At 48.8% G+C, this 18313-nt stretch overlaps 1 protein-coding gene across 2 annotated transcripts in view; it reads left to right on the plus strand.

Moving 5' to 3' along the window:
* Positions 1-390: 390 nt before the first annotated feature.
* STAM (signal transducing adaptor molecule) overlaps positions 391-18313 on the plus strand; it is a 29137-nt gene continuing 11214 nt past the window's right edge. For both annotated transcript variants that reach the window (XM_078609332.1, XM_078609334.1), the window contains exons 1-8: positions 391-593; positions 3468-3552; positions 7231-7306; positions 7682-7777; positions 8480-8626; positions 10016-10106; positions 10575-10797; positions 15919-16013. In XM_078609332.1, the coding sequence (XP_078465458.1) occupies positions 554-593; positions 3468-3552; positions 7231-7306; positions 7682-7777; positions 8480-8626; positions 10016-10106; positions 10575-10797; positions 15919-16013 (853 nt within the window). In that variant the 5' untranslated portion in view covers positions 391-553. The remainder of the gene's footprint in view (positions 594-3467; positions 3553-7230; positions 7307-7681; positions 7778-8479; positions 8627-10015; positions 10107-10574; positions 10798-15918; positions 16014-18313) is intronic.

Genomic DNA, 18313 nt, shown 5'->3' on the forward strand with positions numbered 1-18313 from the left:
CACGCCCCCCTGATGCTACGCCACCCGTCGGGAATCGATTCGCGTGTTTGGTCTACCGGGTGGATCGTGATGGGAATCGATGCAAGTGTAACGTCCAGCAGTAGAGAATGTGCGAATCGAATCGTAAACCGCGATGACATGTGCATCGATTGAAGGAATAACAGAATCGATACACTAAACGACAAACCCTACAGTGGGCGGCAATCGATCCGACACCATATCGGGAATCGATTTTGCGGGGGGGGGGGGAAAACAAAACCGAGGCTCACGCGAACGCGCTTCTCGAATCGGACGATTGGCTCACGCGCGCGGCCGGATCGTTACGATTTCAATGGGGAACCTGCACTCGCTTGGGAATCGACAGTGGAGTCGGGGCTTTGTTTCGCCATCGATTCGCGGATCGCGCCTGGAGACCCGGGGCTGGCGAGACAAGGAGGAGGAGACGAGAGGGGAGACGACGACGACGAGGACGAGAAGGGGAGACGTGGAGGAGAGAAGACGAGGTGACGAGGAGGGGTGACAAGGAGGGGGGGGAGGAGGAGACGAGGAGAAGATGCCGCTGTTCACATCCAACCCGTTCGACGCGGACGTGGGTAAGAACAAGACGGGCCCGGATCCTGGCGAGTGGAGGGGGTGGAGAGCAGCACAACACCACCACCACCCACCCATACGTGTACAGCAACAACAACCACCCCCATACGTGTACAGCAACAACAACCCCATACGTGTACAGCAACAACAACACCAACAACCTCCATACGTGTACAGCAACAACACCAACAACCACCCCCATACGTGTACACTCACACTTCATAATCAGGGTGATTCCACTCGCACCACTGCAGTGGCGTTTGTAACAACGCCATCCACAACAACAGCCACGGCAATATTGATAACAGTCCTAGCACAATGCTGTGTTATGCACAGTGCGATAGTGGCAGCATGTGTCCGTGTCTCCCTGTCCTCTGGTCCCCTTGCCATGTTTCCGTGTCTCCGTTTCACGTCTCCCGTGTCCCCTTTGTCCCCGTGTGTCCGTATCCCTATGTCTCCTTGTTCCCGGCATCCCCTAGTATCCATGTCTTCGCTTCATTTCTCCCGTGTCCCCATGTCTCCTCGTCATGTTTCCGTGTCCCCGTGTGGTTGTCTCCACGTCTCTGTGTTTCTCCATTTCTCGGCGCCTTTCTGTGCTGGCAGTTGTCTACGAGGGGCTGACCGTCTTGTGGATGGGATAAATCTTCCATATCGGCCCCACCATTCCCTTGTCTCCAGAACCCCCGACCCTCAGATTCGTAGACACCCGGACCTTGCTTAGGATACAGCAGCCACTGCATCACGCATGCGGTGACAGCCTCTGATGCACAGGGGCAGACCCACGTCACGGGGGTGTGGGGGGTGTGAGGGTCACGGGGGTGTGAGGGTCACGGGGGTGTAGGGGGTGTGAGGGTCTGGGGGGTGTGAGGGTCATGGGGGTGTAGGGGGTGTGAGTGTCTGGGGGGTGTGAGGATCATGGGGGTCTGGGGGGTGTGAGGGTCATGGGGGTGTAGGGGGTGTGAGGGTCATGGGGGTGTAGGGGGTGTGAGGGTCACGGGGGTGTGAGGGTCACGGGTAGCCCTCGGCAAGGTAAGGTAAAAGTTCAACGGTAAAAAAACAAGACAAACTTTACCCTACCTTTTACCTTACCACAATACAATCGCTCTACCCTACCTTTTACCCTTTAGCAGGTAAGGTAAAAGGTAAAAAGCAACGAACCTACCTTTACCCTACCTTTTACCTTTATCCCATACAAATTACCCGTTTACAGGGAAATTACTGGGGTACAACACATGAAAAAGGTTTATAACGATAAATGCTAGGTAGAGCGCTTTATACATATTGAATACTCTCGAATCAGGCGTTGAGGCTGTCGACGACACCGTCCTCCATAACCTCCTCATCCCAGTCGTCTTGGTCGATGGCGATCTCATCAACAACCTGATCAAGTTCGTCATTGCCATCGTCCTCGGACGAGCGACAGGCAATAAGATTCTGCGCCGCTCCGGCCCAGTTAGACGGAACCTTCAGGCAGCCGATGCCGACGTCCCGACCTCGCTGCCTGGGGCGAGCACGTTGTGCTTCTTGATGTGGGTTTTCCACCCCGACGCGTTCGTGTGGGTGGAAAACCACTTGCGGCAGTGCGTGCTGTACATTGGAATCACCCTCCATCCAATGGTGCGTGTGCTCCCACGGGAACGCATGCCGCTGCCTCTTTCGATTGCTGTTCGCAGCAACCCCAAAAATGCAGTTGCTGGCATCATCGTCCTCTATTACCTCTATCTCAAGAACGTGGACCGTCTCCATCTGGTCCGACATCAATTATCGCAATTTATAATGGAGGCCACGGACTGTGCCATGGAGCTGTTATCGGTAAACAAGCTACTGTATTTACCGGGTAATTATTCGCGCTACATTTACCCTACCAGGTAATTCTTTTGAGCTACCTTACCCTACCCTTTACCTTACCCCTTGGCATGTCGAAACCTTTACCTTCACCATTTTACCCGGTAAAAAATGTAATTTACCTTACCTTGCCGAGGCCTAGTCACGGGGGTGTAGGAGGTGTTAGGGTCATGGGGGTGTAGGGGGTGTGAGGATCATGGGGGTGTGGGGGGTGTGAGGGTCATGGGGGTGTAGGGGGTGTGAGGGTCATGGGGGTGTAGGGGGGTGTGAGGGTCACGGGGGTGTAGGGGGTATGAGGGTCACGGGGGTGTAGGGGGTGTGAGGGTCACGGGGGTGTGGGGGGTGTGGGGGGTGTGAGGGTCACTGGGGTGTAGGGGGTGTGAGGGTCACGGGGGTGTGAGGGTCATGGGGGTGTGGGGGGTATGAGGGTCACGGGGGTGTGGGGGGTATGAGGGTCATGGGGGTGTGAGGGTCATGGGGGTGTAGGGGGTGTGAGGGTCACGGGGATGTAAGGGGTATGAGGGTCATGGGGGTGTAGGGGGTGTGAGGGTCATGGGGGTGTAGGGGGTGTAAGGGTCATGGGGGTGTAGGGGGTGTGAGGGTCACTGGGGTGTAAGGGGTGTGAGGGTCACGGGGGTGTAGGGGGTGTGAGGGTCACGGGGCTGTGAGGGTCACGGAAACACCCAGACCCATCAACGCGCTCTTCCTGTGCCAACACGACCACCGCTTCGCCACTGGAACCCACGACACTCAGGGGGGACATGAGGAAAATTTCATCAAAGGCCTAAGTTGTAGGCAGCACAATCCATTGTTGTACTGTACAATCCTCCAATGTCTATGTTCCTCACTTTCACAAGCCTGTAATGACCAGCGTGGTGAAGTATGGTCAAATACAATCCACGATCCACGTGGTGTGGGAATGCTCTCATCCAGCAGGTGATTGGCACAATGGGCTGTGCATGTGTGTGTGTTGTCTCATTCATGGGTACCGTGTCTCACTGTGTGTGGGCTGCTGGTTCTGGCCTGTGCAGAAAAAGCGACCAGTGAACTGAATACAACGGAGGACTGGGCTCTGATTCTCGACGTCTGTGACAAGATTGGACATTCTCCGCAAGGGTGAGGGAGAACCGTGGCCCCTTGGGCTCCACATGAGGATTGTAACCGACATTCTACCGCCCACATCACTCACTGGTCAATGCAGTGATCTATGCAATGACAAATGTATTGTATCATTTTGCATCAAACTAGGAGCATACCTGAAAGAAAGGGTCGTTGCCTGTAACATCGCCAGTCAACTAGCATTGATTCAAGGTAAACCTGACTGCTGATGAAACTCTTTCGAAACCAGTCCAGAGTTTGTTTGCATTGAATGAATGCTTCCGAAATTATGCACTCCCAGAAGGCCGAGCGGCCGATGGGTTCTGTAACTAATACCTCTGATTTATATTGAGGGACAGAGATCTGACGGAGCCATATCTTCTGGGCATGTGTGTTGTTCGACAAGGACATATTGGCGGTGGCACATTGAGTGCCTCAGTGTGATCGTACTGTATCTGAGATGCGGATGTGAATCCATTTAAACACACGCGTACTTCTAACATTCCACTGTTTTCCAGTCCGTTCCACCACCCAGAGAACGTGCGCTAATTTTCTATAGGATTCCTCCAGAAGAAATGTAAATCGACCCAGAGGGGATCGCAGAGTAAACAACTTGGAGGGTGGAGAATAGATTGTGGTGTGAAAGCCCTGTAGATATAACCAGGGAGAGGAGGTTGCTATGGGTCAGGTTGGTTCGCAGGATGCGGGAGGGTATTTTGAGATGGGCATTAGTAGAGTGGCACCCAGAGTTATCTCCATATATATAAAAGGCAAAGTTGTGATTATGTGTGTCTGTTCAAAATGTTTAGCGTGCTTTCCGACATGCAACAAACTTGAAATTTGCCATGTGGGTACTTTCCAGACTGTACACCATGCAAAAATGATAAAAATACACTTTTGGGGGGGGGGGGGGGGTGAGCTCAATAATGCATATATTTTTTGCACGGCAAGTGAGCTGTTACGTCAAATCTGTCGTGTGACTCGCGCATGTGGAAGCGTAACACAGTGTAGTGTAGTGGCTAGTGGGCTGCGCTACGAACCCGGCGACCCGAGTTCGATTCCTGCTCACGGCCACCACCGGTGACGATTATTTTAACCGGTCCTGGGTCTCCCCTAGGTCGACTCAGCCTCAAACGAGTAACTGGTGTGGTGTGTGAACATCGTGGCCGGGCATGGTGAATCCAAGTCCCGGGCGAAGCCGGGTAGTAAGGCTAGTCTATATATATTAAAAGGGAAATTTGTGAATATGTGTATCTGTTCGAAATGTTTCGCATACTTCCCAACATGCAACAAACTTTAAATTTGGCATGTGGGTAGCTTCCAGACTGTACACAATGCAAAAAGTATAAAAATAGACTTTTGTATTTTGGAGGGGGGGGGGGTGCGCAATAATGGATATATTTTGCACGGCAAGTGAACGGTGACATCACATCTGTGATGTCACCCGCATGCGGAAGTGTTACGCAGTGTCCCTGCTGACATCACGCATCCCCCCCCCCAACCCTCCGTGTAGGCCATGTATTAATCCAAGACAAGAATCCAAGTCTCGGGCGAAGCCGGGTAGTAAAGCTAGTGTGACCTAAAGCCGGCCAGATGGTGGTGGTGAGGTTGCCGGGATGGTTGCTGGATGTCTGGGGAGTGGGGTGGGTGGGCAGAGCAGTGGGATCTTGCAGAAGTGGGCGATTGTGAACCATGATGGCATCTATGGCATCTTCATCTGCAATGCCCTCTTTGCTTTGAGCTTCATTACCGAGTTCATACCACATATAATGTGTGTTGCTTGCTGAGTGTGCTGATTCAGCTTAACACCAATGTCTGGGAGCGCATGCTGGTTTTGCACAGTGAGATTAATTTAGAAAAGCGCTTGGACAAAGAATTGTGGCAGTTTCTGTGTAGCTGCTGCTTTTGTGGTGGTGGTGTCGCTACTATTCCCATACGTGCACATGTTCCGTGGCATAACATTTCCAGAGGTACAGTGGAGATCATTGCTACGTAAACCTGTCATGTCAAACCTCTAATAATAATATCCATTTTAACTTGTATATAACCCTGTCATGCGTTTGCATCACCAAAAACTGTAGAACTTTTAACGGGTGAAGGAAGTCAGAACCTATGGCACAATTTCCAAAGCTCCGTGGTCTTATGATGGAATGTTGGCCAACCCCCTGAATGAGTGTTTATCAGAATCACAATCTTTACTTTAGACTGAAGGAATCTAATGAGCTATGAAGCGCTCCTTTACAGATGTCCAGTAGGGGTGGGTAAGCAAGTTACATCAATAAACAATGCAAGAAGCAATATGAGAGTAAGAGAGAGAAAAATCAAGCAAGTCACTAAAAGTAAATAATTACATATAAATAGAACATTCAAGTTAAACTTAAACTACTACAGTGATCCCTCGTTTATCGCGGTTAATGGGGACCGGAACCCCTCGCGATAGGTGAAAATCCGCGAAGTAGGATTGGCCCCCCTAGGAATTTCCGTATATGTGTGTGTGGGTACCAGAATGTTTAAAATATGTATATTTATATTTTATATATATATTTTACTTAAATCTATTTAATTATAAAACCTTAATATTATACATTCACTCACTCACATATATTTTACTTAAATCTATTTAATTGTAAAACCTTAATATTATACATTCACTCTCTCTCTCATATGATACGTATTATGGTGTTCTACACTCACCAGTTAATTTCGAACACAACACTAAGATACGCGAGACACAGTTGACAGCGTGAACGAGAGTGGCGAGATACAACAAGGGAAGAAGCTGGGAGAGGATGCGATGATGCGCAGCCAATCAGCTCACGGGATACTGTACATGCACTCGTGCTCTCATTCGTCGATCTCGCGCCGGGAACTAATCACGTGCCTTGTCTGAGTGCCCGTGGGTACAGTATGTACAAAGCCTCTGAGAGAGTTTCTCTTCTTGGTTCTTTCGGTAAAGTCACGTAGAAGGGAAGTAATAAAATGTCTGGCATCCTGGGAAACCGTTTCTCTCGCGCATCACGATGAAACAACGCTGCTTTCCGCAATACGGCTGCCGATATGGCGGTATTTTTTTATTTTTCGATGAATATTTTTGAAAAATCCGCGATGCACTGAGGCCGCGAAACTTGAACCGCGAAGTGGCGAGGGATTACTGTACATACATTCCTGCAGATTTGTCAACACCAAACTCAAGATTTGGCACGGCAGAAAAACAACAACAATCCAATACCACACCAAGACATTGCACTTAAATTGTAACTATTGGTACATGGGTAAGGTTAACAGTTTTGAAACACAGTTTCAAATGTGTATGTATTTGGCACTAACCTTATACATGTTCTAAGGCTGTAAGATATTGTATGTGTGTGTGCGCTTGCTTTATAGGCACACACAGGGGAGCAGTAATGCAGCTGTTTGCGTGCTACGAACCCAGTGACCCGAGTTCGATTCCCGCTCACGGCCAACACCGGTGATGATTATCTGAACCAGTGCTGGGCCTCCCCTAGGTTGACTCATCCACAAATGAGTACCTGGTGCGGTGTGTAAATATTATCACTGGGGAGAAAGGTGGCCGGGCGTGGTGTTGGCCACCCACCTCCTCATGTGCCATGCTGGCCTTTATAGCTGCTCCCTAACAGCATTTGCCCTCATAGTCTGTTAAAGTCTATAGGGGGGGTTTTTGTCTTTGCTTTACAGGCCCAAAGACTGCCTCCGGGCGACCATGAAGAGAGTGAATAACAAGGTTCCTCACGTGGCCATGCAGGCGTTGACTGTGAGTACTCTCTGCCTGTGTCGTGTGAGGCTACCGTGTGCACCGCCTGGAGGCGGTGATATAGTGACACGTTCTCTGGGGCCTCTCTGCTTGGAATACCTGCAGAGTGTGATGCATGCATAGCGCGTAATGCATAATATTTTTCCCCTGCCCAGGTGAGTAAGTGACACAAGTGTGTGAAGTATGCCATGGGTTCCTGTGTCCCCACCGTGAGTGAGTGTGTGTGTTCCGTGGCAGGCTTCCGTGGCCCCTCCGTGAGTGTATGTGTGCCGTGATGGGTTCCCATAGCCCCACCGTGAGTATGTGTGTGCGTATGCCGTGCCGTGCTCCCATGGCCCCACCGTAAGTGAGTGTGTGTGTGTTGCACCTCTGCAGCTCCTGGGGGCCTGTGTGTCCAACTGTGGGAAGATCTTTCACTTGGAAGTCTGTTCAAGGGAATTTGCAAATGAAGTAAACAACGTCCTTAACAAGGTGAGCACACTTATGTATGTGCATGTATGTTGAACTTCTTTCGCACCGTACATAGCCAAACATGTTAATCAGAGGTGCGATGTGAGTATGTATGTGCACATGTTGTAAACGTAAAATACAATAATCCCTGCGTGCTGTCACACAGCAACAGCTGACATCCAGACAGAACCATCACCATATAGATAACACCGACATGATGGCCCCCATGTGAATATACGCTGGGACGTGATGGTGTGGTGTGACGCGATGTCGTGATGATGTATGTGATGGTGCACCGTGATAGTAGTTTGGTGATGTGGTTTGATGATGTGATGTATGATATGGTGGTGTGATGGTGTTGTGTTGATGTGATGTTGTGGCATGATTGATTCCCCTAATTTCAGAGAAACGCACCCCATTCAACTATAACAATTAAGTCATTTGCCATATTATTTTTCAAATCTGGCAAATTTGGACCATAACGCAATGTCTGACGGTTTATATGCACATACTGCAGTAATAACCAGAGCGGCCTGCCCGATTCGAACTGTGAATCTCGACCGGACTCCCTCTGGGCCAAGTGACCACCTGCTTCATGTTCCCCAAGCGAGGGACCGTGTCTGCGACTCGCCCATGAAGGCCGTCGACACGGCATGACGTTTGCGTCTGTTCTCAGTTGGATTTTGTACTACTGAGTGCTTGGACCGGCGTGTGTGTGCACAGGCTCACCCCAAGGTGGGTGAGAAGCTGAAAGCCCTGATGATGGAGTGGGCCGAGGAGTTCAAAAACGACCCACAGCTCAGCCTCATTGCCGCCATGATCAAGAACCTGAAGGATCAGGGCGTGGCCTTCCCTGCCCCTGGCTCACAGGTCCCACACGCGTCCCCCATGCACCCCCCACGCACGGTCGCTGGCCAGTGGCGTGGGGCACAGAGAGCAGGGCGAGATTGAGTGGCAAGATGTTAACTCCCTCACCTGGTATATACAGAAGGTTGTGGGTTCGATCCCAACCCTTGACGCCTGCTGTATATTTGGAGTTTGCATGATCTCCTCGTGGTCGCGTGGATTTTTCTCCATGTCTGGTTTTTCCCTCCACATTTAGAAACATAAATTTACAATATTTGGCTGCGGTGAAGTGAGATACGGGGACACAGGGTGTGACTAGAGACGAGGCACAGAGTAGACGCTCGTGGAGAGGAAATCCAAAGAGCCGATTCCACGCTACATTGGGATTTTATTGATTAGGCGAACAGTACAGAGACAATGCAAGTATCAGAGCATTTATAGCTCAGGTTGAGCAGCTATTCTCTGGTCTGATGGTGGTGAGACTAGGCAATCGAGAAGGCTGTCTCTGGTGTAGGCCAATCAGTTTCAAAGACAATGTATGTCTTATCAGAGCATGTTTGTTTGCATCTTCACCACAAGTACGTGTGGTCAATGCAGACTTGATGCTTTGCAAAAAGATATAATCTATTTGGTGTTTGAAAATCTTAACACCTCCTGTTTTGATTTGAAGCTATCGGGACTGCAGGAATCCATACTCTCTGGTAAAGTCACATAGATAGAAAAAATTAAAGAGGAGAGTATACCTCCTGTTTTATTGCCAGAAAAGGGGAAACCCTATTCTTATTTTTCATACTTTGATATTGGCAAAAAAGGTCCCATGATATTATTATATTATATTTGTAACACTTGTTGGCACAGAAAAGCCTCACGGAGTCTCAAGACTTTTTTAAGAGGGTCCAGCCACAGCCTATTTTTCGTCACGGAATCTTTTAACGTTGACTGTGAAACAGACGGCGCCGCGTAGCATTATACTCCCATTATCCACTATAGTATTAACCAGGGCAGCCTCCTGGATATGAATTATGAACCCCTGCAGCAAGTAGCGAGCATGCTACTACTGGGCCATGCCAGCAGCCCGTGTGTCTGCGTGATCCATGTGGTCGCGTCCGCATGTCCCGTGTGGTGGCCGTGCCCGTGTGTCCAGGTCACCCGTGTGGTGGCCATGCCCATGTGTCTGCAAGACCCATGTAGTGACCGTGCCCGTGTATCCAGGTCAACCGTGTGGTGGCCATGCCCGTTTGTCTGTGTGACCCATGCGGTGCCCGTGTGTCCAGGTGACCCGTGTGGTTGCCGTACCAGTGTGTCCGCGTGACCTGTGTGGTCACAGTGCCCGCGTGTACATGTGGTCGCCATGCCCGTGCCCTTGCGTCCATGTGATCCGTGTGGTGGCCGTGCCCGTTTGCTGTGCTCCAGGCTGCGGAGCAGGCGAAGGCGAGTCCGGCGCTGGTGCCTAAGGACCCCGGCACCGTCACGGCCAAGCAGGAGGAAGACGACCTCGCCAAGGGTGAGTACGGGCGACTGGGGCCTCTCTCCCGTCCCACACTGCTGAGGTCACCACTCGCTTGGCTCTGAGCGCGATGATCGCCACTGCCGGCTTTTCAACTTCTCCGTTGTATCCGGGTGTTGTTGGTCACAGCTCTGTCAGTGGAATGGATTTGAGAGTATTTTATTTAACCAGGAGAGATCTCAAGAGATGAGGATAGTCTCGTAATATATTGGTGTGTGAGCGTTTAACAATGCTGTTGTAGCTGATGTTGTTGTAGCTGCTGCTGCTGTTGTAGCTGCTGCTCCTGTAGTTGCTGCCAATGTAATTTTTGCTGCTGTAACTGTGGTTGCTGTTCTAGCTGATGCTGTTCTAACTGATGCTACTGTTGTAGCCAATGTAGCTTGTTGCTATAGCTGCTACGAGTGTCACATCAGTAGCAGCAGCAGCAGCCACGGCTCAAACAATGTCCACGCTCTGCGCCCACAGCCATCGAGCTGTCGTTGAAGGAGACCACGGGGTTGGCAGTGGGGACCCCCGTGAGTGCGGGGGCCTCGCTGTACCCCACGGCGACGGCACTGGGTGGCGCCGCGCTGGCCCGCAGCGCCGCTGGTGACGCGCGCAAGGTGCGTGCCATGTACGACTTCGAGGCGGCGGAGGACAACGAGCTGACGTTCCGCGCCGGCGACGTCATCTCCGTGCTGGATGACAGGTGACTGCCTACAACACCTACAACAACGAGCATTCAACGATCATGTTTGTTTATTTAGTTTGTCGGGCCAGCTGGCCAGGATTGGGCAAAAAAACGTAGCCCACTTTTCACCCACGCAATTGGAAAGCACACAGACTAAGTCTTTCTGACATAACATTAAAACTAACAATAGCACATTTAAGAATCACAGTTAAGAGACAAACTACATATACACTATTAAAGGCACTTTTACAGTGACCACTGCAGTAACTATATTCTTGGGTCTTTCGGTAAAGTCACGTAGATAGGTTCAAAGAAAATAACTAAAAATAACAAAAGACTACGACGTTTCTATCACAACACAAGCGGTTGTCTTCAGGAAAAGGGGGGTTATCTTCCAAGGCAAACTGTTTATAAGGGTTTAAAATGGGCATAGCCCAAATGTCAGCAGCCAATGATAATGTAAGTGGTGGGCAGCCAACCCAACGGTGGTTGGTTTTCCACCAATCAAAGGGCTGCCAGGTGAAAATTAGCATGTTAAAGAGAGATTAGCATGTTAATGGGAGAGCGCAGCAACCAAGGGGTCGGCGCACAAAGTGACTGTGAAAGCGCAAGTTTGAAATGGGCGTAAAGCACAACCAACATCGGAAGGTGGTCGGATGGGAACATTATAGCCAATTATAACTTAAACTGGTTGATAACGTCCTTCCAATTATTGCTCAGTTTGTACCCATCTTCTCGGTTGAAATTGTGTCTGTGTCTATATATATGGATGGCTTCATGAACGAATCTTTGTTGATAGCCAGTGGGCTTGCAAAGTACCTTCGTCTTAAAGAAATCAATTTGATCAAACAGACACAATTTCAACTGATAAGATTGGTACAAACTGAGCAATCATTGGAAGGACGTTATCAACCAGTTTAAGTCATATTTGGCTATGATGTTCCCATCCTACCACCTTCCGATGTTAGTTGTGCTTTACGCCCATTTCAAACTTGCGCTTTCACAGTCACTTCGCGCGCCGACCCCTTGGTTGCGGCGCTGCGATATCCCATTAACATGCTAATCTCTCTTTAACATGCTAATTTTCACCTGGCAGCCCTTTAATTGGTGGAAAACCAACCACCGTCGGGTTGGCTGTCCACCACTTACATTATCATTGGCTGCTGACATTTGGGCTACGCCCACTACAAACCCTAAACACGTTCCTTCGGAGTGGGCAGGTAGGAACTTGGTTGGACAGCGCATTGATGCATGACAGACAGACAAATAATCCCTGCTGGGCAGTGTGGAAGCTGTTGTTCCTACCTGTATAAGTGTAGTGTATCGTGTATAGTGTAGTGTGTAGGTTATACGTTGAGTTTTATAAGGGCACCACGGGGTGACCAGCCCCTCCCCACCCAGCTCCACCCCTCCCACCCCCCACCCCTCCCACCCCCCACCCAGCCTCACCCTCCCCACCCAGCCCCTCCCCACCTTTCCCTCCCCACCCAGCCCCACTCTCCCCACCCAGCCCCTCCCCACCCAGCCCCTCCCTCCCCACCCAGCCCCTCCTCACCCTCCCCTCTCCACCCAGCCCCACCCCTCCCACCCCCAACTGAATCACCTTAAGGCTGGGAATGTTGAAAGAAACACGAGGCAAAAAGATTTGCTTTTTTCTTTTCAAGGCTTCCATTTCATGAATGGATCCACCCTCCCCCAGTTCCATTTTGTGAATTAAACATCGCCCGTCTCCTCATTGGCCCGAGTCGCGGCGGTGCCCCCCCCCACCACTAACCCCCCCCTCTACCAACCCACCGCTCCCATTGGTCGGCGCCCCCGAGCCAATGGAAGGGCTCTGGTGGGGCGGGGCCATGCACGACAGACAGACAAATAATACCTGGTGGGCAGTGTGGAACTGTAGTTCCTACCTGTATAAACAGTTTGCCTTGGAAGCTAACCCCCCTTTTCCTGAAGACGACAGCTTGTGTTGCGATCGAAACGTCGTAGTTTATTGTGAATTTTTATTTTCTTTGAACCTATCTATGTGACTACCAAAAGACCCAAGAATATGAATTCCTGCAGTCACGAAAGCTTTAAATCAAGACTGCAGTAACTACTACATCTTAACATCTGCATTATTGCCGGAAAGTGTAAAGCCTGTTATATTTTTTTACAATAATGAATACGGCGCCTACCGCAGTAACCATTGTAGTATCCACAATATAAAAATAAGTGTTTTTCTCAACTTGGAGCTCCGTAAGAATCCCTACACCTCAAGCAAGGTCTTTGTCACCTGTATTTGATGCTGATGCTGGCCGAGTCTCGCAATGAATAAATGCACCTCAATCGACATCATCCGATAGTGAATGCTCTTTCTCTGCTTTGTCGCTGGTGACATCAGTTCAGTTATTAGGTATAGCCCTGTGAGCCATTCGGCTCTTGAATCGGGTGCAACCGCAACAAACGAAAACATGAACAAGAAACATCTTAAAGTGACTACGCGCAACAGAAAAATCCTGGAAAAAACAGCAAAGTCTTCCAGAAAAAGCACCGTATATCAACGATGCGTGCAAAAATCCCAGTGGGATGCAAGTCAAACAATAACAACCATACGACAATTTAGATTAAAGTTATCAGTCTAACTCTGTACTACAACAATCAAATATGGCTAAACCAAAACCTTTTCGAAATCACCAAAATAAAGCCATGAAAGCAATGAGACAGTGATCATAGGAACTGTGACCGAATTTTCACAATAAACGACATAAACAACATATACTACCAAACCCTGCAGCCATAGCTGGCTGCATGAGTCACTCCACAACAGCAGGAACATCAGTCGGAGTATCAAAAAAATTCAATTTACCTTTAAAGATAAGCACACTATAGTCAAAACTCAAGATCATACTTTGCAGCGATACATTTGATTTCAGGCCATTGAATAGCAGTGACAGTTAGGGGTGTTCAACTCCTCTAGAGTAGTTTTGAGTGAAGATCTCACAGGTAGTGATCCAAGTTGCAGTTTATTGGCGATAGCATTCCAGACCCTGGGCGCATCAATAGCAAAAGCCCTTCCTCCAGTATTTATACGGCAATAAGGAATGTGAAGCTGGTAAATGAGCGAAGACCTTAGGTCACGTTTGTTCTTCGAAACAGTGAGGAGATCCAGCAGGTAGTCTGCGGATTTTTTTGTAAGTACATCGTGAATACATAAGATCTGATGCACAAGCCTTCGATCATTAAGAGATGTTAAGTTTGACCCAATGTAGAGATCGCAGTGGTGTGTCCTATATGGGCAGTTCAATGCAAATCTTAAGGCCGAGTGATAAATTGAGTCAAGCTTCTTCAGTATAGTACTGGGGGCTGATTTATATACGATGTCACAGTAATCAAGTAGAGACAGTATGGTAGCTTTTATCAATTCCAAACGGAACATAGGGGGGAAGCAGTGCTTGTGTCGATACAGAATTTTTTTTTGTATTTTTACCAATATAATCAATGTGATCTTGAAAAATCAGTTTTGATTCAAGGATGAGCCCAAGATACTTATAGATATTGACTTGCTCTATTTGATAATTATTTAAGGAATGTAATTGGGGAAAAAAATACTTCCTGCTTTAGTCCTGGTGAGAAGCATAGCACCTTGGTTTTGGAGGTATTCAGGACTAGTTTAAGAGCAACTAGCAGACGTTGTAGTTTGTTGAAATCACCCTGGAGCTTAGCAATCACGTCATCTGGAGAGCGGCCAGCAGTAATCAGTATTGTGTCATCTGCAAAAAATTTACCTTGGAATGATCAAGGTCAGTACCCAAGTCATTGACATAAAGAGAGAACAAGAGGGGGCCGATGATGGAACCCTGTGGGAACCCCTTTTGTTATCTAAACACTGTTTGACCTCCAGCCATCTATGAATACAGTTTGGGTGCGAGAAGAGAGGTAATTTTTTAACCATTCCACTGCGGGTTTGGAGAAACAGAGGCAACTTAGTTTACTTAGCAGGATGTTGTGGTCGACTGTATCAAAGGCTTTGGACAAGTCAAGAAATAGACTGGCACATTACTGCTTATTAAATGTGATTCAGAGAGTCTAATGCAGCAGATTTGATGCTGTATTTTTTTCGGAACCCAGATTGGTTTCGATGTAAGAGATTGTTGTTGGACAGGAAACTGCTAATTTGGTAGTTCAATAATTTAACGGGGACAAAATTTAGATAGGTTGGTAGTTATTTGGATCATCTTTAGGGCCCCCTTTGTGAAGTGGACAAACATAGGAATGTTTCCATTCTAGAGGTACTGATGCTTCTTTGATGGACAGGTTGAAAATATGGGCTATAGGTTTGTATATTAGGTGACCAACAGTTAGCAAAGCAAAGACGGGAATACTATCTGCTCCGGTAGAGGAGGACCCTTTGAGATAGGAAAGTTGTTTCAGAACATTACTTTCGTGGATAGGCTGGAAACTAAATTTGTTCAATGTTTGGACAGGCGTGTAGGAAATTGTATGAGCTGAGCAGGGGTTACTCCCAATACATTATTAAAAAGGTCACCAGCATCGCCTGTCTTCGTGATGCTAGCCATGCGCTATGAAAACAATAGCGAGAATGCCAAATGTACAACACAACGTGATTATTTACTACTATAATGAGCCAAGAATGTCTGTGTGTCCCGCGCGTGACGTCACTCCACGTCCACCAGCCCCCCTCATTAATAATCATGAACCGGTTACGTCCTCCACATGGACCCCCCCCCCCCTCATTAATAATCATTAACGGGTGACGTCCTCCAAATGGACACCCCCCACCCCCCCATTAATAATTAGCAGGTGACGTCACTCCACATGGGGGGAGCGAGGCGCCTCCCCCCCCCTCCTCAGCATCAACTTATAACCCTCACTACAAAGGCAGAACCCTCACGTCATGCGATCTCCCTAACGCTTTTAAGACATAGAAGTAAAAAGGACGTCATGATGAACAAGGGATTATAACCTTTAAATGAAATAAGTCTGTGTCACTGCGGCCTTACAAATTGTACACAAATGGATGCAATGAATATCACGTCGCGGTCTGCTTTTCGCTTGCAAATTTCAGATTTACTGCAATACACCCGTCCTTGGACGGGCAAAAGGCGAGTAATTTTATATTGTTCATGCCTGTGTCTGCAGTGACCCCAACTGGTGGAAGGGCGAGACCCACAAGGGATCGGGGCTGTTCCCATCAAACTTCGTCTCAGCCGACCTGACGGCCGAGCCGGAAGCCCGTGAGTAGAGAGCGTCCGCCTCTCCCATCCCACGGGACAGCACGGGTCAGTACGGGACAGCACGGGTTAGAAAGGATCAGCACGGGACAGCACGGGTTGGTATGGGACAGCAACGGGTTAGAAAGGATCAGTACGGGACAGCATGGGTCGGCTCGGGACAGCACGGGTTGGTATGGGACAGCAACGGGTTACCAAGGATCAATGCAGGTTAGTAAGGATCAGCACGGGAGAGCATGAGTCAGCCCGGGTCAGCACGGGACAGCATGGGAAAGCATGGGGCAGCACGGGTCACCGCGCTCCCTTCCTGTGAATGGCAGTGGATTATAATTCACGTGCTCACCAGAAACTGCGAGACCAAGGCTGGTAACCTGGCCCAACACTCATCCCTCACAGCAAGAAGCGCCTGAGGTTGATTCCTGACTCAATTCTGCATGGAGTTTGTGTGTTTTCCTTTTATGCTGCAGAGTGAGTGACCGAGTGAGTGACAGAGTGAGTGAGTGAGTGAGAGAGTGAGAGAGTGAGAGAGTGAGTGAGTGAGAGAGTGAGTGACCGAGTGAGAGGATTTTTTTATGTTCTCCCCCTGTTCTGCAGAGAAAGCGTTTGAGCATGAGAGTGAGAATCAGTCAGTGATTTTCAGTGAAAAAAGGGGGATCGCACTGATGGCAACAACTACCAGAGCATCTCCCTGCTCAGTGTGAGGCCGGGAACGGTCCTGCCAAGGATTATTCAACATAACCTTGTCAGACATGCTGAGGAGAGGCTTGCAGAACCCCAATCCTTCTAAGTAGGAGTGGCAGACCCTGCTGATGAATGTGAAGCATGTTATTATAAGAGAAGGGGCCTTACCATCAGCCCCACAAAAACAAACCACCTGCCTAGGTATTTTATCTCATCGAATAATCCCCGCCCTCCACTCCCCATGAGTGATGGGGCAGTTGTGGAAAGAGTGGAGAAGTTTCCATACCTGGGCAACGTGCTTACAACCGGCTCCAGTTTGGCAGTAGAGGTCTCTGAATCAGTCGAGAGGCATTTTTTCATCAGCTTTTTAATGCCGTGTGGAAGCCAACTGGTCGATTGCTTCATAAAAAACTATGGGTCTACTCAGCACAGTTATGCCCTCAAGGAATATCTACGCCAGTTTGAAACATTTAGACTGGTCTGCGTACGATCCATTCTGGGTTTAACCAAACTTGGATTGTGTGAGGAACTCAAGGATCCTTGAAAGATCTGGACACAGTCCAATCGGTGAGTTCCTCCGGCAAGCAAGATGCATTGCCTGGGTCTTGAACTAAGCTAAAACTAAACTATGTTATTCACCTGGTAAAGCTCACTGACTTGATAGGTATTTTTCAGAAGTAACCTGGCCACAAATGATAGTTCAACAAAGTCAGCTCAAAACAATTATCTATTTATTTTAAACTATTTTTAGTTTACCAGGTAAAGCCCACTGAGCTAATAGTTCTTTTTCAGAAGCAAACTGGCCACAAATGATAGCTCAATGAAGTGGCGTGTCATGTGGAGATTGATAGCAACTAAATAAACTAAAACGCATGTTTTTACATGTTGAGGGAAAAAACGTAGGACCCAGAGAAAAATACATGAGACCACGGGGAGAACACACAAACTCCAAACAGACAGGTGTCAGACTCACGCCTTTCTGCATACCAGGTAAAGGAGATAACATGTCGCCACCTTGCTGCCCTTGTAGCACGCATGTTGGCTGGATAGATGGGGCTAAACGGGCATGGCACGGGCTAAGGAAGAGATGGACTGATGTGATACAAAATAATGTGGAGCTGATTGGACTTGCCGATGACTGGTACCAGTGGTGTCAAGATCGAGCTCTGTGTAAGAGGTTCGTGAAGGATCCTCCTGGCTAATTGGAGGCACTCGCCCTCCAGCAATGATGGAGGATGGAGGAGCGACATTCACAACAAAGAGCAAAGCACCAAATGGCTAAAACACAGCAAGTTGGCACAGTGGGGAGCACAGGTGGTGCATCTACTGACAATCTCAGTCAACCCATGGCACCTGGATCCTTTCTGAAACCTGCCAGCGAATCCTCAACACTTCATGTGCCCTCAAAGTACACCTAGCCTGGCACAAGCGCTATGGTAACATCACCGCGACTAGTGGCAAACAATGGTTATTGTTGAGTGAGTTAGTGTGAGAGCTTGAGCGGAAGCGATCGTGTAATTACGTGAATGAGTTGAGTGTGAGAGTATGTGAGTGAGTGTAAGACGATGAGTGAGTGTGAGATCGTGATGGAGTGAGTGTGACTCAGTGTGAGAGGGTGTGAG

This window comes from Lampetra planeri, chromosome 31 (genome assembly GCF_965212315.1).
Source record: "Lampetra planeri chromosome 31, kcLamPlan1.2.h2, whole genome shotgun sequence".
Lineage (NCBI taxonomy): Eukaryota > Metazoa > Chordata > Hyperoartia > Petromyzontiformes > Petromyzontidae > Lampetra > Lampetra planeri.